The sequence below is a fragment of the Pyxicephalus adspersus genome, chromosome 2 (assembly GCF_032062135.1).
Source record: "Pyxicephalus adspersus chromosome 2, UCB_Pads_2.0, whole genome shotgun sequence".
In the NCBI taxonomy this organism is placed as follows: domain Eukaryota; kingdom Metazoa; phylum Chordata; class Amphibia; order Anura; family Pyxicephalidae; genus Pyxicephalus; species Pyxicephalus adspersus.
In genome coordinates, this window is record NC_092859.1 from 18575938 (window position 1) to 18600249 (window position 24312).

Sequence of the window (24312 nt, forward strand, 5' to 3'; positions counted from 1 at the left end):
AAGTGTAAACCTTAGTATATAAATTGTGTGTATTTTTTTTTTTTTTGAGACAAAATGTATGTTATCTCTTGCCTTCACTTGCGATCATTTTAATGTGTACCAATTCTGCTTAGTTAAAGAGAAATCTTTATCCGAAGTCTTTTCAGAAATAAACTTCTAGGTGTGTCGATCCCCTGCTGCACTTGGTTGTTTTCTTCTTCTGATTTCCACATTACTGTTTGCTATAGGACATTCAATGGGAGGGACCATTAAGGCATGGAACCAGATGGTTGACACGGCTGAAAGTGTTTTTTCAGCAGAAAAGTGAGAAGTATTTTTGGCTAAATATTTAATAACTTAGGAAAATGTTGGTATTGTGCCGTTTATTGTGCACACTCATTTAGGACAGCTCACAAGTGTGGTGGATGCTGAGAATTATGCTGCGCTGCAGGAAGCATTCTCAGAATCGGGACAGGACGTGAGGTAACCTCTAACAGTAAAAACCTGATAAACGTTTCATAGAAAACATTTCCTATACCTAGATACACCCATATTAACTGCAGCATGAAAAGATCAGTAAATAAAGCTTTAGGTGCTTTTGGTTTGGTTACAAAGTGTATTAGGATGCTGCAATGACTAGATCTTTATGTAATGCCACGATTTGTTTTTAAGACCCTTTTCACATTTTTTCTCTCTCCAGGCCCTATGAGAGAAAGGGAAAGCTGATGATGCCTGAGCACGACAATGGATTTCTCCTTTTCTTTCATGCAAGGGATCATGGGAAACACAATCCAGCAACCCCCTCAACTCATCGACTCAGCCAACAACCGGCAGGATGATGCCAACAGCAGCGATCAGGCTGACGAGGGCGGTCATACGCCCTATGATTCTGGCCTGCAGCCGGACTTCCAGTACCACACGCCTACTACGGAGGACTTGCCACCCCTCACCAATGGCTATCAGTCCTCACTGGGGTATGACTCGCAGATCAAATACCAAGCATACTCTCAGTTTCCTAACGGCTCAGCCAATGGGTATGGCAGCAGAAACTTTAGTACCCTGGAGTATTACCACCATCTGGAGACTGCTGCTATGCGACCTCACGAGGGGGTGGTTAAATCATCTCCCCCTCAACCCACCTCCCCTCCAACAATTCTCCAACCTCCGCCATCCTCAACCACTTTTACTCAAAAAAAGACCGGCTCTCCGGAGATCAAATTAAGAATTACAAAGACAATTCAGAACGGACGGGAGATGTTTGAATCCTCACTATGTGGGGATCTCCTTCACGAATTCCAAGCCAGCGAAATAAACCGAAAAAAACATGAAAGGAGGCGGGAGAGGAAGGAGAAAAGAAAGAAAAGCAGCAAGCATCATCATCACCACCACCACCATCATCACCACCACCGAGAGGAGATGAAGGTGGAGGAACCACAACCCAACAAGATTCAAAAACTGGAGCCTCTGGAGGAAGAGATAGTGAGTTCTGCTGTGCCTGCTTTCTTCTAATTGCAGCTGTCTTTGTTATGTCACAAAAATCGCCTTGCTTTATTCAAGCATTTGTTCTTGCTGATATGAGGTGTAGGGAGCATAGATAGTTTTTTCCTTAAACTGAGCTTGTTTTCTTTTTTAATTTTTTTTTTTATCTTTTAATTCAATTTTAATTTCTGTCTTCTACTAATGTTCTCATACTGATAGTATGTAAAATATAATTTTTTTTTTCACTTTCTTTTGTTCTGAATAAATCTAAGCTAAAGGGCATTTTTATTTTGTTTTAATTTTTGTTCATTTTGTTTCTCCTTTTTTTTTTTTTTCTTGCATGAAATAAAGTTCTTGTTTTTAAACCCTTGCTATTTTTTTTTTTTTCTATAGAGCAGCCTTTCTCAACCATAGAAGAACCTCTGAAATTATTTTCAGGTCATGGGTAACCCCTGATAAAAATATTTTTATACACAGTACAATAGCCTGATTAAAAAAATATCTCATCCCTAGAATATCACATACCCCATGTTTTTAACACCCCCTTTCTATGCATTGAAGAACATTCCAATATTCTTGAAATAAAATGAATAGTACCAGAAAAGAAAAGCAGTCTGTTGTGCCTGAATATCAATGACCATTGTAGAATAGATTGCTCACATTGTTTAGTGGAAAATTCCCTTGTTTTTTTTGGTCAGTGTAGGTGGGAGATCAGTTCACTATTACTCACTGCAGAAAGAAGCGTGGTTGAGAATGGCTGCTAGAAAGCATATCGCATACTTCTTAATTAGCTTTCTGCAGAGCTTTGCATGCATTGTAACGGATGTAAAACCTGTGTGTTTTTTTTTTTTTCCTTTTAACGTTGTTGTGACATGCTAAAAACATTGTAGTGCATTAGCCATTCACCCTATAGCTCCACAAACCTACACCTCAATGCATGTGTGTGAATTTTTGAAGTGATGAGGCTGCTTAAAGTAGAGCTAAGGGCAAAACATTTTTTGTAGATTTGAAGACGTTGGGTTACAGGTTAGAACCTCTGTCAGGTGTTTACTGTTGTGTCTGCCTAGTACGGAGATGCTTCGATCTGATCTCGGAATAAAATTGAGAATAAATACAACATTTTTGGTTGCCATGAGGACAGAAATAAAGGGGGAATCTTCCTACGGGGACAAATGTTTCCATGTTTACTGGGGGTTTCTTCTATTAGAAAGATAACCTATCACTTCCTGTTGAGTCTGCAGGACAGGAAGTTAAAGGAAATTTCCCTAATGAGACACAGATGGGGGGGGGGGGGGAAATGCAGGTTAATGCACATGGGGAAGTGTGACTAGATCCTATATACCACTACCCGGATTGGTGGTGTTTACTTACTGGGCTCTTCTTCCTCCTATTACTGCATTCTATGTTTGCTAAGCTGAGGATGGGGACCAGGCTCGATTAATAATGGCATTCGTATTGGAACATGCACATAGGTGACCCCCCCCATGTTATGTGCTGTAATCTGGGATCTCTTAGTGAGCAAACGCAGTGAGAGCAATGCTAAGGGACTATGCTGGTCTAAGGCATGTTTTCATGTGAATTACCGATGCCCAGGATCGGTCGGTGGGGGGAAGGGGGGCAGTCCATTAACGCTAGGGGTTCTATTCACACCTATGTATATCCTTAATGCAGTGACACATGGTAAGGTATCTGTACTTATTTGTTTTTTATAGGACCTCAATGCACATCCCCAAACCTAAAAAATGACCTGACCTTTGTTTAAATGCACCTCAATGCCATGCATGTGTTTTTGCATGATAAGGGCAAGGTGTGTTGTTTTCTGTGTAAATGCATTTCGGGGCCCATTACAATTTAATAAGAGCACCCCAGAACACATGCCAAGCCCGTTAGTGCATAAGTGTGAATGTGGCCCAAAAGGTGCTACACTTTTCTTTTGCTCTAGATTGGGTTCCTGCAGTGGTGTCTGTGGCATATGTTAGATAATTGTCTTGTTTACTTACATTGCAGCAGTGACAGCTTCTTGACACAGAAAAATGTTACAATGTTGACCCCCTAAAAGCTTTTCCTATCCATAAAACTGTAACAATTCCAAATCTTCAGACTGTCTCTGCTGTCATTGGCAATCTTCTAGCTATGGTCTTGTCTGTTCTGTCTTTTGCACCTAATGTTGTTTCTTGTATGTCGTGTCTTCCCCATTTTGTCTTTTACGCACAATGATGCAGCAGCTTGGGCCCTTTTCTTGTAGTTCCACAATTATTCTGAACCAATGTGACGCTACAACTACCAGCAGGAGTTACCTTATAAATTCTTTGCCTGGCAGGGTGATCTGGCATTCATTGACACACAACAGCTGGAAAGCTGCTTACTTGTCACTGGTGTAATTTAATGATAACTCGAAACATAATACTGTCTTTGCATACCTTATACTGCATACTAATCATCCTGCTACACATCTGTTGTACTATAGAAATAAAAGGATAGAAAGCATCACTCTCCGTACTACTATAGGACATTCACATTCAAGTTTTACTATTTGTAGATAGCTGTGCCCAAAATAGGCTTTGAAGCTCATCTCTTTTATAAAATGCTTTATTCCTTTTGCACTTTCTGGAAAAGGCTTATTGGTAGAGATACAAGACCGGCAATAGGAGACAGGCAACCATTGTCATTACCACCATTTATTACGTGTCATATATACATAAGGTTTCTAGAGATATGTATAACCTTCTACTGCACAAATGAATAGGCATGAAAATTAATGAGTATGAAACTAACATTGTTGTATTATTTCTGATGAATTATAATTTTGTATTCCTTGCCTAGACGTAAAGCTAATCTTTTGGTGTCAGTAGTTTGTTATAGCTAAAACAAGAATACAGATAATTGTGGTACAAAGTTTAACACCTGAGCTACATCCTCTTTGTGGGTCAGTGATTTAGAAGGTATTAAAGGGGAACTAAACCTTGCTACACTCACCTGTCCCCCGTTCCGTTGCAGGGTGATGACAACTTCTTCCTTGTTCGGCAGAATGATTAGTTCATTCAGTCCAGGCAAGCAAAGGAATTAGCTGTGGAAGGGGTTATCCTTGGAACCAATGCTGAATGCAGCTGGGCAATTTGGACAATTCCATGGAATGATCGGGCAGGTAAGAATGCTTATTGAAGAAGTGACATCTCCTGTCCCTTACTTCAATAATGCCCTGCCTGATCCAGCATTTTTAAAAGTGGAAATTTAAGTTTGGCTTGAAGGGAAGAAGATTAGAAGACACCAGGAAAGCTTTATTCTTTTAAATCAGCTGAGATATAGCATCTTACATAATCTCTCAGTATAGGTCCTCTTTAATGTGTTATTCCACACATCGGTCATGTGCTGAATTGGTGGGCTCATGTGAATTTCCTATGTTAACCAATTTCATATTGTGAATGCAGAAGGCTGCAAGAACTGAGGAGCAGATCTGTGGGACAACAATTATGTTTTTAATGCTCATTTTGGCAGGTGTCGTTTTGGGATGTCTAGCTGGGAATAGTCTAGCTTTTTCAATATAACAGCTGATATAATCCTATTTAATTATGTCACACATTAAAATAGACGGACCAGGATGCTTATCTAATCCTATTCCAAGCATTGGGATACATAAGAATAATTTTCAGTAGTTTTCTGAAGTATCACAATGTAAAATACTTCAACTTTTCAACCACTTTGCCAGTGGTTTTCAACCTGAGGGAACCTATAATTACTAATGCCACAGCTCACAGTATATTAAAATATAAAAATACATAGGCATGTCAATGCAATACTTTTGAAAGTACTTTAATAGGGGTAATATTATTTCAAACAAGTTTGGTGGACAGTAACTTTGTCCTATTGTGGAATATATGCTAGGAGATGGGAAGCTGTGGAGAACAATAATGGTTCAGTCTTTTGTGTATAATTTATCTTAGACAAAAATCAGGACCATGTGTTTAGGCAATGAAGACCCACATTGATTTCTGCTCATTGAAGCAAAGAGGAGAGCTGGCCTTGTGACTTTTAACAGATTATATGAATGGTCTCTCCACCAACCACAAAGTTTTCAATGCTCCATTGAACTTTTTTTTTTTTTTTTTTTTTTCTACAGAACTGTCATTGAGTTCTGTTTGGCTGTAATATCTGTAGGGCATGTTCACATAAGCTGCTCTAAAATTGCTTGTGAAAAATAATTAGCATTGGAACAAATGGTTCCACTTTTTTTGTCATCCTGTCCTATTCAGGCAGTTGCTGGCGACAGCATTGTCACCAATGTTCCCTCGTAGATAAAAGTTCTGGATGTCTTACAGAGCTTAAAGCAGAACTAAACCCTGATATACTCACCTGCCCCTGTTTATTGCAAGGCTATTTTCTTCCGTTTCACTTTTTTGACAATTCCACGAAGCAATCAGACCGGTAGTAAAGATTGCAAAAGGGGCATCTTTTATCCCTTTCTGCAATAATGTCTTGCCCGATTGAACATTTTTTCAAAATAGAGCTTTAGTTCCACTTTAAGTAGACAAAGACATAGCGATGGTGTACAGGTTAAGTTATTCATTAGCAATGGATTAAAGAGACAGATGTGAAATGACAGCAGAAACTTAGAATGTGTCCAAACTACGGTATGTCTACCTATAGCACCAATGTACTGTGAATTTACTGGGGATTTTTTTTTTTTTTTTATCCAGAGGCATGTAGGTTAACTATATGGGCAAATACTGATTAGTGGACTGTACATTCGCTTTATGCAAGCAGGTCAGCAGTGGCAGCATACACGTTGCAAACCATGCATACTTGCTAATCAATTGCACCTTTTGCCTTATTCATAAGACCTATTGCATTCTTCAGAATTAGAGGGAGATGATGAAGGCAGTCTGCTATCTGAGAGAAGTGATGAAGTCATTAGCCACCAGGAAGTTTTTTGTAGTAAGTTTTATTCTTCTTTGCCAGGAATCGGGCATGTAATTGAGAGATTCTATCCCTCCCCAATCCTCTTTCAATTAAATGAGAGGGTGCCTAGGAAAAGACTGGGAGAATTCAAATTGTTATAGGGATAGTCTCTGCTTTTTATGTAAATATAGGAACATAACGCCATACTAAGAAGTGGAAAGTCTGATTTCTGTGCTGTGCATCCAGAAGCGTATGTAGAAAATCTTAGATCCTGCACCGAATCCTGGAGATACTTTGCAAAAGTCACAATACGTGCAGTATACATGCAAGCACTGTCACTGATTTTCTGCTGTAAAATGTTTTTTTTATTTGCATGTTGACTTCCCTTTCAGCTAAGAAAAAACATTAGGCTGTATTTAGCTTTTTTCCATCAGAACAAAAATTAGTGAAAACCAAGTTCTTCAGCAACGTCACAACACTTAGGCTACGTACACACGTCAGATGATTCTCTTCCGATAATTGCCTGATATCCGACGAGAATCTGCCGTGTGTACAACGCTTGTTGTTCATGGATCCGTCCTAGCAGATCCACGAACGTGATGAAAGTGAAGGGGAGAGAGCACAACAGGGTGCTGCTCCATCATTCTCCCCTCTCCATAGAGCAGAACAGTGCTGTATGTACAGCGCTCGCTACATGAATCGTTAAAGATCCTTTCCAACAACAATTATTGCGCATGTGTAGCCAGCCTTAGTTGTACCCTGAGCCATGCTCTGCACTGTTGTTCCTATTAGCACATTTCTTACCAAGTCAGTGCTTCCTTTTTTTGTTCAAAACTAATGTGCAGATCTAGTGTATCAATGTTTGTTTGAGCTCCTGGACAGTAAATCCCTTCAATGCCAATATCTTCACATTACAAATATTAAAAGATTTTCAGTTATTACCAGTGGATGTGCATAAACCTGGGCTAATCACGGCTGCACCATTCCATTTTTCATCTCTGTTCCGTTTTAAGTCAAATAAATTGAATATCCAGCATTCATCTCTCGAGCTTTGCTACTGTAAAAGAATAGGATGCCCATGTAATGGTGTGCAGATGCGGATCAGGGATGACGGAGGAAACTGCAGATGTTTCCCTTTAGCTGAATTTATTTTTGTCAGCTGTGTTCTATACTAGATTTATTCTTAAACTTCCGCCTTGGTAGACAAAACCAAAAGTGCCAAAAGGCAATTCCTTCAAACTGTTGTCACCAGAATTGGATGAGTTCAGTGAATCTCCCCTCCAAACTCCTACTGTATCCAAAAATAAAAATGTTTCCATGCTTCTCCATTGCATATAAAATTTTCATTTTTTTTTTTTGGCTATGCACGAACTGAGCATGTGATGAATAATGTATATTATAAAGTTTAATATTTAACAATCCATGGGGACAGAGGTATTGATCCTTATCGCCATGTAAGATGTAAAGCTTGGTCCCTAAACCCTTCAGGAGTCCCTGTCCATGCTTTAATGTGATGAGTGGTATTACTGAGCACAAAGGAGGTACCAGAGGAAAGTTTTACTTGTAGACCAAAGTTCAGTAGTTGACTAAAATGCCAGCTGCCCCATAGATCTTAGACAACTCTAATCACTTACATCTTCTGCCAGTATGCTAAATATGAATGAGGAATCCTGCATGTACATCAAAAAGAAAAAAAACGTCCCTTCTATGCCAGAATGTCCTAACTGGCTTACCACTATTTTTTCTGATAAGTCTAAAAAAAAGTGAAGTCGGGGACATGAACTACTTATCTGAGTAATGCTATGTACAAACGTCTGATAATGGTCAGCCAAAACCAACAGTCATGCTCATCTCAGATGAAAATCTGACACGTACCTTGTTTTCTTGATACCGTTCATAAATCTGATGTGATGCATTGATGATGGAACAATCGGGAATGACTGCTGTGCACTCTAAGGCTATGTACACACGTGCAATAATTATCGTTAGAAAGGATCTTTCACAATCCTTTCCAATGGCTAATGACTGCATGATGCATGAACGAGTGCTGTACACACAGCGCCATTCTGCTCTATGGAGAGGGGAGGGGGAGAGCGACAGAGCGGCACACAGCTGCACTCTCTCCCCCTTCACTTGCATTACGATCGTTGGTCGTCCGTCTGTGAATCCGCCAGGACAGTCGTTTGAACGATGGAGGATGAACGCTGTGAACGGGAACTGTCGCATGTGTGTACATAGCCTTAGGAAGGAGAACACAGCAGGACATTGCTCACTTGTCCTCCCCTCTCCACAGAACAGAATGGTGCTGTGTGTATCTGTCACTGGAAATGATCACAAAGAATCATTTGATATCTGTACAGGACCTAAAAAAAGAAAGATTGGTTTACTGTCATAGACCTGTATTATCTGGATCTGCTTTTGTATCCACATAGATTTGATGTTCAGCTTTCAAGATATATATATATATGCCCAGTTTGTATTGTGCAGGTTTCTGACAGACGGAAGAGCAGAGAGCATGTGTGTGCCTCCATTTCTCTATGAAAGGTCCACTGGATGCTGGTTTGAGAAAAGGAAAGGGGCAAAAACCATGTAGTCCGGGCAAGAGCCATCATTGGGCAGATTGAGCCATCATTGAGCAGGGTCTGATTTTTGTGCAAGGGAGGAGGGCTACATGCATTTTGCCCTCAGTCATGTTATGGGCATTTGTGTACAAATAGGTTGGATTCTGGAAGCCCCCTTTATTAAAAAGACCCCAAGATACATGTTTTCTTACCTTGAGGAATCAGCGCAGAAGTACAGAGTACTCCTAACCTATTATAAAAAATGTTTAAAAAGTCTCTAGAAATATTAGAGCAAGTCAATGAGTTAACCTAACTCCTGTCCAACACAGATGCATATACACACTTTCACCTTGCTAGTAAAGTCCTTACTATGGACACAGGTACATTGAAAAATAACTTGTTCTTCTGAGTACAGAGAACATGTGACTTACTCCCTGCTTTCCTGTGTGATTGACTCATTAAACACCCAGCACTGTCACATGGGCAAATCAGAGCTTACACGGAGCTAAGGGCCCATTCCATTCCTTCTTAGGAGTGCTGCATTATGGTGCCCATTGCATTAGGGCGACATTGTTTTAAAATTGCTGTAGCATGTTTCTGTGTGTTGCGGCTGATAGTTGCAATGCAGTAGTCTAGGAAGGTTTGTTTGGGTCTCAAAAAGAATGAATGGCTTCATGGATGTAATATGTGGTACTGAGCATTGCTGTATCTCACATATTTCTACACGCAAATGTGTGAATTCCTTTAGCATGTCAGTGGAAAAGGACAATACCTCTATAAACTGCTGACATCCGAGTCAAGAGGCATGGGAGTAAAGGGAAGATATACACTTGTGCACAATCAGGCAGGTGAACCTGTTTAGCTTGTAAAATAACTTTCCTGCTATTTACTTAGTATAGAACTATGCAAGCCATTGTGTTACATGTCAGTTGTGTAAGAAGTCAACATATGTTTAATTCACTTATTGTTTAAGTAAGTGACAAGTAATTAAGTGATAAGTAATTAAATGACAGCCTGCAAGCTGGCTCCAGAAAACCCTTTGAAAGCAGAACTATACATTAAAAAAGGAAAACTTGTGACTAGGCAGGTTGTTTACTACAAGGTTCCTTCTGCAATAAAATAAACGTACCCGCCTGGTCCACTATAGGTCTTTAAAACAAATTTGCAGAATGGTGGTCTTTGCACAAGTTTTGTTTTCTAAAGTAACATATGGTACCATAAAACTATACCTGGGCAATTAAAAATATAAATAAAATTTCTGCATTATGCAGTTTTGCCCTAAAAGTTTTTTTTTTATGGAGGGTGCACCCATATAAAAGAAGGGAGCTGACTACAACCCATCTTGCATTTTATTTTACAGCCCATTGCTTTAAATAAAAGAATCTCACACAAGTGTTATTGGACTCTTGGTTAGATCTGTCAATTTTTTTAATAGCGTGGAAAAGTTACCACGTGTCAGGATTTATTTACTTCCTGTGGGAGATTTCTCATGACTTCCTCCCACAAAGACTTGACAGGAAAGAAGAGAATAAAAAAGAATAAAATCCCATAGAGGGGACGTCATACTTTATCATATCGCTGTTCCCTTTGGATGACACCGCCATTTTATTCACTCTGGGATCAGTTGTAAATAATTAGAACTTTTGAACTGGTATACTGAGACTGGACCTCACCAGTGAGGACACAGCAACAAAAGACTAGCTTGGGTTCTAACCTTTTACCCGCATTATTCATACCCAAAAAACAATTTTTTAAAGGTTTATTTTTATTCATTAGGACAGCAAATATTTTATATTCATTACAGCATTGTTTGCAGTTTTATGTGACACACTTTAAAAATGTGATCTTTAATTTTTAAATAAAAGCCTTTTTAGGTATTTATTTGCAACAAACACCTAAGTACTGCTGAGGTATTACCACACAGATGTTTTTTATCTGTTCATGACAAAAAGTGAGAGTTAGTAAAAGCAGACTTCTTCTATTGCACCTGAAAACAGATTGCAGAACATACAACACAAATATTTTGTAAACGCTTCTTAAGAACACTTGCATGAGCATTTTTAAGGGTTTGCAAGCATCACCAATTCAAGTATATAGAGATAGCTGTCAAACAGAGCACAATGAGTGAACTAGTTTGGTCCAGTGGAACTAAACCCTAGCAATAGTTGCCTGCCCCATCTCTGTTGTGGGAGCTGCCATTTTCTCTCTTTCTTCTTTTTTGCATTATGATCTTTGGCTAGCTCAATTGGCTTGGCTGAGATGATAAAACTCCTGCTCAGGCACGCAGAGTAAGGGAAGCCAGGATTACCGGTGATCTCTGGTTACAAACAATGAGCTGTGCATGCAGAAGGGATTTCATCTATCTTTTTCTGCAATACACGCCTGCCTGACCGCCAATTTTCAAAAAGTTTGAAAAAAAGAAAATGAATGCAGCCACCATATCTAAGCATTAGTGAGGTGCTAAATATTACATATTTGGATTTTAGAACAATTAAAGAGAAAGAAAAAACATCTGGTCACATAGTCTACTAGTCCTTTGTTTTTAATGTGGGGGATACCTCGAAATAACTTACAAGTCTATAGGGAACCTCTGCTATAATAACTATATCCACAACTTAGAGTATATTACTGTGGTGATCAATGGGAAGAATGTCACCACTACAGATAGCCAAAAAGATCATGGGGAGATCTTTCAGAAAGCTGCTGGAGGAACCCCCAACAGCTCTGGAGCAGTGATCGCCAACCTTTCGGACCTCACAGACCACTAAATTCAGAATTTTAAATCCTGCAGACCATTAATATGAATTTTTTAAAAAGATAAATACATTTGTAAAATAATGATCTTCCTAATGGTGCTGACAAGGACCGTGGAGGCTCTGATTCATTGATCAGCTCACGGTTATGTGAAGTATTACTATTGTTACTATTATCATTAGTTTCATTGTCTTTGGTATTACTAAAGGAATGCAAAACATTTGTTTGCTTTTTTTTCACTCATTACGGGTTTATTTCATTCCAAGACCAAACAAGAAATGATAGTTATCCAAGTCAATATTTGATGCCATAAAATATATCAGTTAAAGAAAATACACAGTTAAAATAAACATTCTTACCTAAAAGAGCATGTGAGAAATAAACAAAATAAAAAAATGGGATGAGAATCGGTATTTGTGGAGCGGGGTGACTGTTGTAATGCTATAAAAATAATACTGAAGTGTACGGCTCGGCAACGGTTGCCTCATACAACTTAAGACTACACTGACGTCACGCTGCGCCTCCATTGTTTTTCTGTCTCTAGTACAGTTTGTGAATTTAGTGCAATATAAAGGCGAAAATTGTCATTCAGAATATAGGAATTTATTGAAATAATATTTTGGTTTTATTATTATTAAAACATTTTTCTGTGGACCACCAGTGTTGGCCACCGCTGCTCTGGAGGATTTCACAGAACCCTGGTCGAAAAATACAATAGTATATCGTCAAAATGTCCAATAATTTGCATTTCCAGCATTCATTTGATTGTTGCAATACTAAGTGACTGTTTTTTTTTTTTTATGTTTTCAGCCTGAACAGAATCCCATTTCTCCGCTATCTCCCGAAGTCCGAACTGGTGTCTGGTTTCATGTTGGAGACTTGGTTTGGTCTAAGGTGGGATCCTACCCCTGGTGGCCCTGTATGGTGTCCTGTGACCCCCAGCTTCACGTGCACAGCAAGATCAATTCCAGAGGTAAGACAGATCGACACTTACCAAAGCTGAACGAATGCATATCAATCAATATATTCATTTAGTAAACCTAGTTTTTTTTTTTAAATATAATTTTTATTTTATTTTTCCAACTAGTACAACAAAAATTAATACAACACAATCTATAAAAAAAATCAAAAATACAATTCCAGGGTTACTTCACAGCTAGTTTCCATAACATATCACAATCCAAATAAAATACAGTAAAATAAAACATAAAACATAGAACATAACATAAAAAGAAAAGTAAATAAACACAAAAACTCTAACTAACTACCTATCTATAGGCCCAAAAATTCTTTACAAACATAAATGATATAGAATCTTACTGGAAAGCATTATAGTACATAACAATCCATACCTTCCAGGATGCTCACAATCATTTTAAATTACAACAGTCCCTGTGTTATTATCCACGTAGAATTTTTGAATCGTTCATAGATGGTCAATTTTTCCTGTACACTAAGTACTTTTTCTATATATTGGTACCATATCTGGCAGAAGCGGGTGATCCTTTTATCTCCCTCTCTCTCCGACTCAAATAATTCCGTATCAAATACTACTTTTAACAATGCGAGTACTTCCCATATAGACGGGGCCACAGAATTAATCCAATCCTTCAGAATCACCCTCCTAGCCATTAGTAGACATATACTGGTCCAACCTCTATATTTAACTGGGAATGGGACAGGGTCCTCATGCTCCCAAGAACCAAATAAACACAAAATCGGGTCCTTAAGGAACATTTGATCTGTGGTTTCATTTATAAATTTTAACACCTCATCCCATAACTGTCCTATCTGCGGACAAGTCCACAAATATTGTGTTGTAGTATTTAATGCCCTACATTTAGGACAGTATGAATATGTCCTCTGCAACTCGGCCATATCACGTTTCCTCATTAACTTATGTGCGCTATGTAAAATTTTGAAATGTGATTCCCTCCAGACCTCGTTCACCATATATGTAAACCTAGTTTTTAATAGTCCCTTCCTTCCATCATGACCACCCTGCAACCTTAAAAAAAAATTGTAATTAGAAAAGAAAAAATAATATTTTAATACATTTTTATGCTGCAGAAGTTGTTTTAGGCTCCTCTAAAGCAGAACTAAAACTGCAATCTGACAGCTGGGCGTCAAACAGGCAGGTAGGAGCAGTTATTGCAGAATAGACATCACCTGCCCCTTTCTGCATTAACCACCTGCCTGAATCTCAGAAGTTTAATCTGGCACTTTAGTTCCATATAAGTCATGTGATCATACGTATTCTTTGGCTTTTAGGTATAGGTGTTGGGAAACTGATATTTCGTTAAAAGAGCATACAGCTTTTTTTTGCCTGTACTCTATGCTTCCATCCTCATTGGAGATCTGTGGTTAAAATGATTAGGTATTGTTTTTTTTTAGTCTGGGTCTGCTTTAGGTTGTTTCCTGTTTGCTATTACGTTGTGACTGCCTCCCCAATTCTGTGTTCACTAAATATTGTACATTGTGATAATCAGTAATGTGGGCTGTGCAAGAATAATTATTTTCTCCAAACATTAAGTATAGTTAATTTAGAATATGGAAACTGAAATGCTAAATAATCTCACTCACATTCTGTATTCCAGGTGCTCGGGAATACCATGTACAGTTTTTCAGCAATGAGCCAGAGAGAGCCTGGATACATGAGAAACGCATGCGGGAATACCGAGGTCGGAAGCAATATGAGCAACTGGTGGCTGAAGATGCTGCTAAAGTACTTAACCATTCGGAACGGCTCAAGGTACGCTTTGGCTTAGACATGATTATGATGTAAAGTATTGAACTTATACTGCATGACTGCAAGCTCAGAAACTTTACCGATTGATATGTCTGTAAAGAAGTGTGCTGGCTTACTGTCATTGTTTCTCTTTCTAACATCTCTTGTTAACTGTGCAGCTGCATCTACTGTTACCCTTGACCACCAGATCAGAAGCAGCTTATTTCCCTCTGCTCAGACGCCCAAATTAGATTTCTTGGATGTTTTTCTAGAATCGCAAAGCAGGACAGTTACTACTATATCTTACATATTTGTGCAAATGACTTAAGCTACGTACACACTTGCAACGGTTCTCATCCTGGCGTGTGTACAGCACCCATCGTCCATACGCCCGTAATAGTTGATCATGATGGACAACGAACCATCTTAATGGAAGTGAAGTAGAGAGAGCGCAGCGGGGTGCCATCTGTTGTTCTCCCCCTCCCCTCTCCATGGAGCAGAACGGTGCTGTATGTACATCGCTCTTTCATGCATAGTGCAGTTGTTTGTTGTTGGAAAGGATCAAGAAAGATCGTTTCCAACGATAAATATTGCATGTGTGTATGCAGCTTAAATGCCAAATGTAAATACCCCTAGTGGGGAAATGTTATACCATCAGTCTCACATAGACAAATGCCATGTCCAAGTATATTGCTGAGAACCAGAATAGAGGGTTTATTTGGAAAACTGTCTTTTCCTGTCAGGATTTTTCCTGAGAGATGGAAATCTCCACCTCTGTATCAATTACTATGGCCTCAAAGCAATTTGAAATAAATGTTATTAATGAAAATATGTTTGTCTGAAATTCAGCATTAAATATCAACTCAACCCTTCTTTGAAATTAATGTCCAATGTCTCTTACAGCAGCTGCATTGGCTCTGTATTTCAGATAAAAGACAGAACCCTTTTTAATTGCTAAGTCAATCTGTAAATCAATATTATTAATAAACAGTATTTATATATAGCCTCCATATTACTCAGTGCTGTACAATAAATAGAGGTTGCAAATGACAGATACAGACAGTGACACAAGAGAAGGAGGACCCTGCCCAGAAGAGCTTACAATCTAAGTTGCATGAGAGATCTTGTCTCCCATTTTCATTATAAATGATCAAAGACCCCCACCGTGACATAGAGATGACAGAAAGCTTTGCCAGGCGTCAGCTTGTCACCGCGTTCTGCACTTTTTGCTGTCCCAGGGTCCTTCAAACCATACACATGTGCAATCCAACTTGACCATGAAGTGTAAAGGCATCTACCCATAACGTTCATCAAGATGTTTTCCTTTTTGGCCAGGTGCAAAGGGAGGATAATAAAAGATGCTGGTAATGTTGTAAACACCAATCCAGGCTTGGGCATATGTTGTAAACTTCATTTTCTGAATACCAGGGTTGGTTACATTTGAAGGGATGGGATTCTGGATTTTTATTTTGGGATTGTCCTTCAAAGCAGCTGTGTAGCATGGAGGACACTAACAGTACTAAGGACTGCTTGTACAGAAAGAAATGATTACAGATAGGCAAATGTCATTAAAACTGCATGGAATATGCTTTTACTTTTCAAGTTTTATACTTTATGCTCGTGGGGGGTACATATATTGAGTCCCTTATATTCTAGGAATGCCCCACTTCCCATAATCATCAACCTTCTGCTTGTTGGGTCATTTATATCTGCACGCCGCTGTAGTCCAAAGAAATTTTAGTCGCTGCCCTGTAGTCTGATAACGTTGTAGTCTTCAGCATGCTTGGGACAGAACCACTGAAACAATTTTCTCTTCAAGCCTTGTTAATTTCATTTTAGATCTTTACTTCCCCGCTAATTGATTTTGTCAATTTATGCCATTGTGGTAATTGTGGTTTATAACAGAAAATCGATGTACAGATTTTGTGGTGGATTTATCTGGACAGATAACATCCATAAAAGAATACAATAGTCTGCTGAATGTGATTTTTCTGCAGTTCTCTTTATCGATCTCAGTCAAGACTTTTTTTTAAAGACTTTTTACACTTCACTTGTGATTATAACAATACAGAATTCTGCATACAGTTGTAATCTCTTCAGCCGTCAATATATGACTAATTTATATATGTTACCTGACTCTTTCTTCACACACAGGTTGCAGCTTGGGGAAAATCTTTGTGCATCGCCACATGCCTTTTTAAAAGCATCTGCAAAACTTTTGTGGATTCCCAGCAACAATCTTAAAGCCTTTTAGTTACAGTCTGCTGATGTTAAACATCAAGCAAAAGTTTTAAAAGGCTTTAGCAACATTAAGGAGTGATACAGCATGCTAGCAGCTTGTTACATGACAGTCAACATCTGTATTTAACATCGCCAAACTAAAGGATGATTTAAGGTTTTTATCAAATCTGCCTAAAGCTTGGGTTAGTTATTCTAAATGCTTTGCTATACAAGCTGTAGCCCATTTAAACAGTCCTTCAGCTGCAAGCGGTATCTCTGTGTAAAGAGTATGATTTACTCTAAAACAGCCTTTCCTGTCCTTTTTAAAATGAGGGAACCCTTGAAATAACTTTCACTTCCTCAGGGAACCCTGGCTATGATTAATATATCCACAGCTCACAGTATATTAGTGTGGGGTCAGTGGGAAGGATGCCTCTTACATTGCTGAGCAGAGGAAGGAATATCACCCTTACAGATAGCCAAAAACATCATTGGTGTCACTTAAACTGTCCTGACAGTCACACATTGCTCATTACTCAAGGAACCCCCAGCAACCTCTGGAAGAACCCTAAAGCTCTACAGAACCCTCTGGTTGAGAAAAACTCCTCTTAAATATAATTGGTGACTATAGGAAAATGCCTGCTTAAATTTTGCTTTTGTAGTCTCCTATCCTTCCCCAGTCTGCTGAAAAGGAAAGGAAGAAAGGTCATTCTTGTATATTTTCTTCCTGTAAATATGTGCAGAACATATGCCCAGATTAGCTCAGAGTGCCATACTTTACTTGGTTGGCTTCTTCTTAATTATGTAATTTAATAGAAAATTACGGTATGTATATATTTTGAAAAATAGGAATTGATGAACACCGCCTTGAAGTAAAGTGCATCTAAACCCAAAAGCACTCAGTTTTGAAGAAAGTTATTGGTTGTTACCCAGGCTGTACTATAAACATTTCCTCCTTTATTCATCACCATTACATGGTGGATTGATGAGACTAGTAGATGAGGAAAAATGTTTGGCATTTCAGCCCTCTTGTTATAACAATAGAGTTAGGTCAAAAAAGTAAAAAATTATTTAAGGTAATGACTTTAAACTGATGGTCTGTAATGGCTTTAAATTGTTGGCCATGTTTGTTTCTTCTTTTATGGTAGACACTATACAGCCATCTTGATTGCCAGGCCTAACATAATGCCTGTAATTTATTCACAGTATGCATAAGTCTGGATTGCTGGGTATTCTGGCAACCAAAGCTGATGCTGCGAATACTCAGCTCATCTTTTTTTCCAGAAACCTGAAGCAATCAGGCAGGTAGAAGGGATTAATGCAGAAGGGACATCGCCTGTCCTTTTCTACAATTGTGACTTCCCTGATCGTAGATTCTTAAAAGTGGAGTTTTAGTTCTGCTTCTAGTGCATTGTAAGTAAACACAAATGTGCATTTGTTTATGTGTGTGAAAATAAAACAGAAAAGATTTAACAGGTTTTTTTTTGCATTTGGTGTTTCCATTCATTAATGTGGTCTTGGGAAGTCCCCTAGTACTTCCTCTCTGGTCAGCATCTTTACAAAGGTGAATTTCCACTTGAAGCAAATGAAAGTTGCTTTTTTTTTGTGTTTGAACGCTCAATATTATTTATAAGAACCAAAGGGAGCCTTTTCTAAAAAAATACTGGGAAACATTATTAAAAGATAATTTGATTCTACTTCTTGCATTCTGCAACTCTCGTCTTTAATATAGGTAGGCCACTAGACTACAGATTGAATAACAGCAGCAAAGAACTCAGATTTGGCTAATTCACATCTGAAATTCATGCACCTCAACTGACAACCATCATCTGTTCATTATTTCAGTTCAAAGTACAAAACCAATTACTGAATTTTCATACAATATTTAAAGCGGAACTATAGCTAAAAATTGAAAAAAATTCGACCAAGCAGGTCCTTTATTGCAGAAGGGACAGATGATGTATGTATAAACCATACCTGTCTGATCGCAAATTTCTTAAGTACCCTCACCTGTCTGCGTTCCGTTACAGATGCTGCCATCTGATTGGCTGGGCCGGGGTGACATTCATTTAGTCTAAGCAGCTCTGGTGGCTGCTGGGATACCTGGCATATCCTGGCATCGGCACAGTTCAGCATTTTAAGATAGGTGAGCATGTTTTATTGCAGAAGCGACATCGCCTGTCCTCTCTGCAATAAAGACCTGCCTACTTGCAAATGTTCAAAGCAGAATTAGTTCAGCTTTAAATTGTAAGTGTAATTAAAAAAGTAATTTTGATTGTTTTTAATTATACAGCTTTTAACAAATAATTTCTTTGATCGTTTCATGAAGATCTTTCCAAAACGACTTGAGGGGATGAGAATCTCAGTTGATGTCCCCTAACTGCTCTCCTACATTGTCAGCCTGTCATGTGCTCAGGCAATGGGTGCTGCAAATGGCAATTCTTACACACATTGCACATGCATGTTCTAGGGTTGTTACCACCAGAATCCTTATACAACAGTTGCTTAAGTGCATGCATGTAGACAGTAAGTGGCTGTACTTTAATAATGAAGGTTGTGCATAGAACATAGGTGCAGGACATCTCCTCATAGGTGGATAGCTACCAGATGTATTTTTGTGCATTATGACATTTATTCTTTTTTTAACCCTAGTACTACATGTTGCTATGTATTTTCTAACCTTTCTGTATTTTTGTTTAGATGAGGAAGCCTCGGCCGCAGAAAGAACGCATCCAGTGGGAAATCGGCATCGCCCATGCTGAGAAAGCCCTGCGGATGACAAGGGAGGAGCGAATAGAGCAGTACACCTTCATCTATATAGATCCAGAAAGCTCTCCTGAACCCAAAAAGCCAGCACCTACTAAAAAATGTCGAAGATCCACATCAAGTAGTGAGGCAGAATCTGCCCGTTCATCGGACATTACCAAATCCCCTTCGGCACCTCAATCAATTTCTTCGTCGAGAGACTCTAGAGACTCTGTACCTGAAACCCGTAGGCAGAGCCAGAGAAAACAGGTTCAGGAAGAACCACCGCCACCGCCACCTCAACCTTCTCAGCCTCCCCCTCCCAAAACCCCCTGGAAGACGGCAGCTGCCCGCAAATCCCTTCCCGCTTCAGTTCTTTTGCACAAGGGCACTATTGACCTTCAGAAGTGCAATATGTCACCTGTGGTGAAAATAGAGAATGTTTTAGCCCTCAAGAATGCCTCTTCTGAAGGTATCGACCAATTCATATTCACAACCAAGGTAATGAGAAATCAGAAACTCCTGATACTTGTAGTCTATACACAATGAGAAAGCTCCTCTTGTGCTGCATTTGGGCTCTTTTTTAAGTTTTTGGTATGTTCAGGTAAATTTAAGATATCATATACTAAGATTATAAATCGGATCTGATGGTATAGTAAATTGCAAAAAGCACTTCATCTCAGCTGGGTACGGTGATTGTAGCCATGTTAGTGCAATTGTAACAACACAGTTGAGTACTTTGCACAGTATTTTGTTTGCACTAATAGCATTTTATTTAAATTAATCTATGTAGTCCTATCACAACAGCATACAAGGGTGAAAATGAATATTTTACTACAGGACATCATGGGGAACATTAATGTCTTGCGTCTTCTTGGTCTGTCTGTCAGTTCAGCTATCAGAGATGCATCCCAATGGCTGTTTAAAGAAACACATATAGCAAGCTGTCAGCTTCGATGCTAAGTGAGAGGGTATGGTTTAGAATTTTCATCCTGAAACAGGAAGTGACAGTACTCATAGAATCTTTAGGTCAGCATGAGGGAACCCTTGAAATAACTTTCAGTTCTCAGGAAATCCCTTCAATAATTACTCTATCCACAGCTCACAGTTTATTATTGTGGTGGCCATTGGGAATAATTCCTCTTAGATTGCTGGCCAGTGGGAAGAATGTCACCCCTACATATAGCCACAAAGATCATTGGTGTCACTGAATCTGAGAAGTACAAATTGTTTAAGGAACCCCTGGCAACCTCTGGAGAAACCCAAGATTTCCCTGGAACCCTGGTAGAGAAACACTGCCTTGAAAGAATCAGCTTTAAATTGTGATAATTTGATCGACTTTAATCGTTTTAATCTCAATGTTGATCATCCAAAATCCATCTTACTACCCCACACTGCAATCAGTGTATGGTTTAATAGGAAAAAGCAAAATGAAGATTGGGCCATGTGCACAGACATCGGTCTTTAGACACTCATAGGGTAAACATTTTTGACATGACCTATTAAAGTCCTTTTTTACTACACAACTATCATTGATTTAAAGTATTAAACTTTTCATTTGTTATTTTGCTTATTAGTTAAGCATGTGTGTAAGAAGAAAGGGGCACCATGGTATCTATTAGAGAAGAAGAAAGCAATCCTAAAGTAGTTTAGCAATGTGAGAAACTTCCGATTATATCTACTAATCTCTGTCCTTTAGTGTATGTAAAGCCCAACAATAAACTTTTCTTAATTTTGCTCAGTTAAATATTTTATTGAAAACATTTGTTTTTTCTGTTAGTAAGTGCAAATAAATACTTGTCATTCATAACAAATATCCAGCGAGCTTATAGATAACTCTGTGGCCTGAGAGCAAAAGGCCTCTGCTGTTGCTCTAAAATATCAAGCACTGTTATCTGCCCTGGCCAGGACACCCCTGTAAACTACAACCGCCCCTTTATATTAGGGAAATGAGGCGAAAGAGAGGTGTTTTGCAGCCACAATCAGCAGCGTGTAGCCTAGGTTGTCAGCGTTGCTGTGACATAGATGCAATGGATGCTGGAACTATCGCTGTAGGACAGGAAATATTTTTAATGGCTGAAACAACAGGTAAATGTAAAAAGAAAGCAAATACTTCTATAGAAAAAAAAACATTTTCTATCATAGCAGCACAAGTTGCCCAGCATGCATACAGCTGGTTAAAACAAAACTTCTGTCTTCCTCCACCCCAGGGAGCCTGTCAGGCTGACTGATTCCATAAGCTATGTGCGCAGTATGACACTTCTGATTCTGATGGACCTCAACTGCTAGCTGTCAGCTGCTTTTAGACAAACTGGTAACTTACAGTATAATTAGCATGAGGCTCCCAGCCAGCAGAACAAACCTCTATTCTTTATAAGACTCAACTATAGCCAGTGTATACAGGGGATATATAGCCTTTAAACCCGGTTAAGGCTTCATTTTAGGTTTGTCCAGTCCAGGTACATGAAAACAAAAAAAGCTTTCTCTGTCTTACAGTTTTGTTTCTTTCTAGAGCAGTTCCAGTCTCTGTAGAAAAGTCGTTCAAGTGCCAGAAGCTGGAACCTTTTCTCTCAATGTGAAAGCAGTGGTCTCTCTGCAGAACCCCAACATGCCACTTACTGGCATGCTCCTTGCCCATTGAAGTGCTCTGATTCTGTCTCAAAGAATATGTTGGAATTCTGCAGAGAGAAGATTGCCTACAGAGAGCAGGGGTCCCATTATGCAGAATGCTGCTGGCTGGAGACAAGCTTTTCTAATTAGGTTATTCAGAAAGAAATTTATTTGGACATTAAACACCTTTTTTTTGTTGCAATCAGAATGGAAGTTGAACTTTCACAGTATATATATATATATATATATATATCACTTACTTTTACCTGTGAAAAGCCCATAATCCGAGCCCAGAGGGTCCCTCTGTGTTTCGGCTTCCCTCTAACTTCTGCCATTCGACATTCCATCCATCTTCTTCCCTCCAGGTTCTTCTTAACGTTACCTGATCTCGAACTGTGTAGGCCTGAGATCGTGTGACGTGTCCTGGAAATGTGGAAAAAAAAATGCCAATCTCACCACACGTGTATGATTTTATTTGTACTACAGGACAGCCTGTTGATGGTCTCAGGCATGCGCAGAAGAAGCAGCTCAGAGCCTCCTGGGACATGTGACACAATTATCCCAGGAGGCTGACGGTTTCCCCTTCAGTCTTTACCGTTGCAGCGGTATTAAAAAAAAACAACACATTTATTCCCAGTATTGAAGGAGATAGTCACCCTTTAAATCATGATAAAAATGTGATATAGGTCTGCTTTAAATGACCTTCAAGTATTTGGAAATGTTGATTATCATTTGTGATCGAATCTAAAGTCAGCACAGGTTTACCATGGGGCCTCAAAGCTTCATTTTTTTTCACTTTGATTAGATTTAGGTTTGCAGAATTTTCCTCTTAGAAAACCCCCTTTTCACAGCAATGTTGTCATTTCTTTTAAAGGGAGACGGAAACAAGCCGGAAATCACAATTAAAATGACGGAAAAGACGCCCGCACCCTCCCCCAACTTGAAGGTTGAGAAAACGTCAGCACAACACACGCCTGCTCCTGAAACATCATCGGGGGCCACAGGTAGGCAAACTGCACGTGTCTGCCCCTAACACAACCTTCGTACTGCCAGAGTGAATGGGGGAGGGGGGAAGAGACTCTTGTGCCCAGCGCTGAAATCTAAAAAAAACTAAAAAAAATAAAAATAAAAAATGGAGAGAGAGAGGACATGGCCCCACTCAGTATTTTCTCTCTAAATTGCCTTCATATTTTTGTTATATGCTGCTTTTTGTGCAATAAACGATACAAAGATAACGTTTGCATTGTTGAATGGGTTTTCTGTTGTTAACGGTTATTTGGCTGAGGGGAAATTGATATACGTAGACTTATTCTGTATCGCTATGTAGATAACAACACTTTGTGAGCTCTGTCGTAAGTTATACAGAAATAAGTATTTGCATTGGGTATGCAATAAGTCTGCATGGTATACTGTTCATAATACATATATATATATATATATATATATATATATTACTTTGCAGCTAGAACTTAAATTTTGAATTTGGTTTTTATTCAGAGTTATTACTTATGATGATCATCACAAACGTATATTCTCACGGTTAGTTTTTTGAGCGGGCCTAATCAGGGACAGGGTTAGGTGTGGAGTTCACAAACCTTAATTCAGTTATATGGAATCATGAAAACCTATCTCAGTATTGTTTTTTCTGAGAATAATAGATGTGCAAATATGCCAAAATACCAGTCATAGCACAGGCACAAATAACAGTGCTAAATTCCACCTGGTATTTTTGTTTTTACCTAGCTGTTTTTTGCATGCCATTTGTGTTTCCATAGTTTGCTTACATGGTCCATGTTTTGGAAACCTATCCCAAAAACAAAATGTTAGGGATGTTAACTGGACCTGTCAGTGAAATTCACCATCAACGTGCATTAGGCATTACCAAACCATGTCACCGTTACCAAATCACGCTAGTATATGCAGTAATAACTTTTGGTTACGGAGTTAAAAAACATTGCTGCAACTCATGTGATGTAAAATCTAGACAAAGATCACTCGGTTTCAGAATAAAAGTAACATTGTAGGTGCTTTAAATTAGCAAAGACTGCAAAAACCTAATGGTGTTCATTCAGACAGACATTATCAAACAGGCTTGCAATGAGATTGGAGCAAAACATAAGCACCTTACAGCCTAAAGAGGAAGCAGACCTTCCTAATGTAAATATATCTTCCCGACATGTACATGTTTTTACAAAAAAAAAATATTTTAATACAATACACACACTTTAAGTTCACCATGTAAGTATTGTACTCCTTCTGTTGTTTAAACCTTCACGTTTGCAGTGTTATTCCTCTCTTACCACTCATTTCAGATATTGGCCGAATATTGCAAGCATTCCC

The 24312-nt window shown here is 38.8% G+C and overlaps 1 protein-coding gene across 7 annotated transcripts in view; it reads left to right on the forward strand.

The window, feature by feature from the left end:
• The window catches only part of NSD3 (nuclear receptor binding SET domain protein 3), a 91736-nt gene that overhangs the window by 12209 nt on the left and 55215 nt on the right, over positions 1-24312 (forward strand). For all 7 annotated transcript variants that reach the window (XR_011919295.1, XM_072399785.1, XM_072399786.1 and 4 more), the window contains exons 2-6: positions 680-1458; positions 12480-12642; positions 14267-14421; positions 19318-19863; positions 22847-22976. Coding sequence is in view for 6 of the 7 variants with exons in the window: in XM_072399785.1 (XP_072255886.1) it covers positions 724-1458; positions 12480-12642; positions 14267-14421; positions 19318-19863; positions 22847-22976 (1729 nt within the window). In the remaining variant the exon portion in view is untranslated. The remainder of the gene's footprint in view (positions 1-679; positions 1459-12479; positions 12643-14266; positions 14422-19317; positions 19864-22846; positions 22977-24312) is intronic.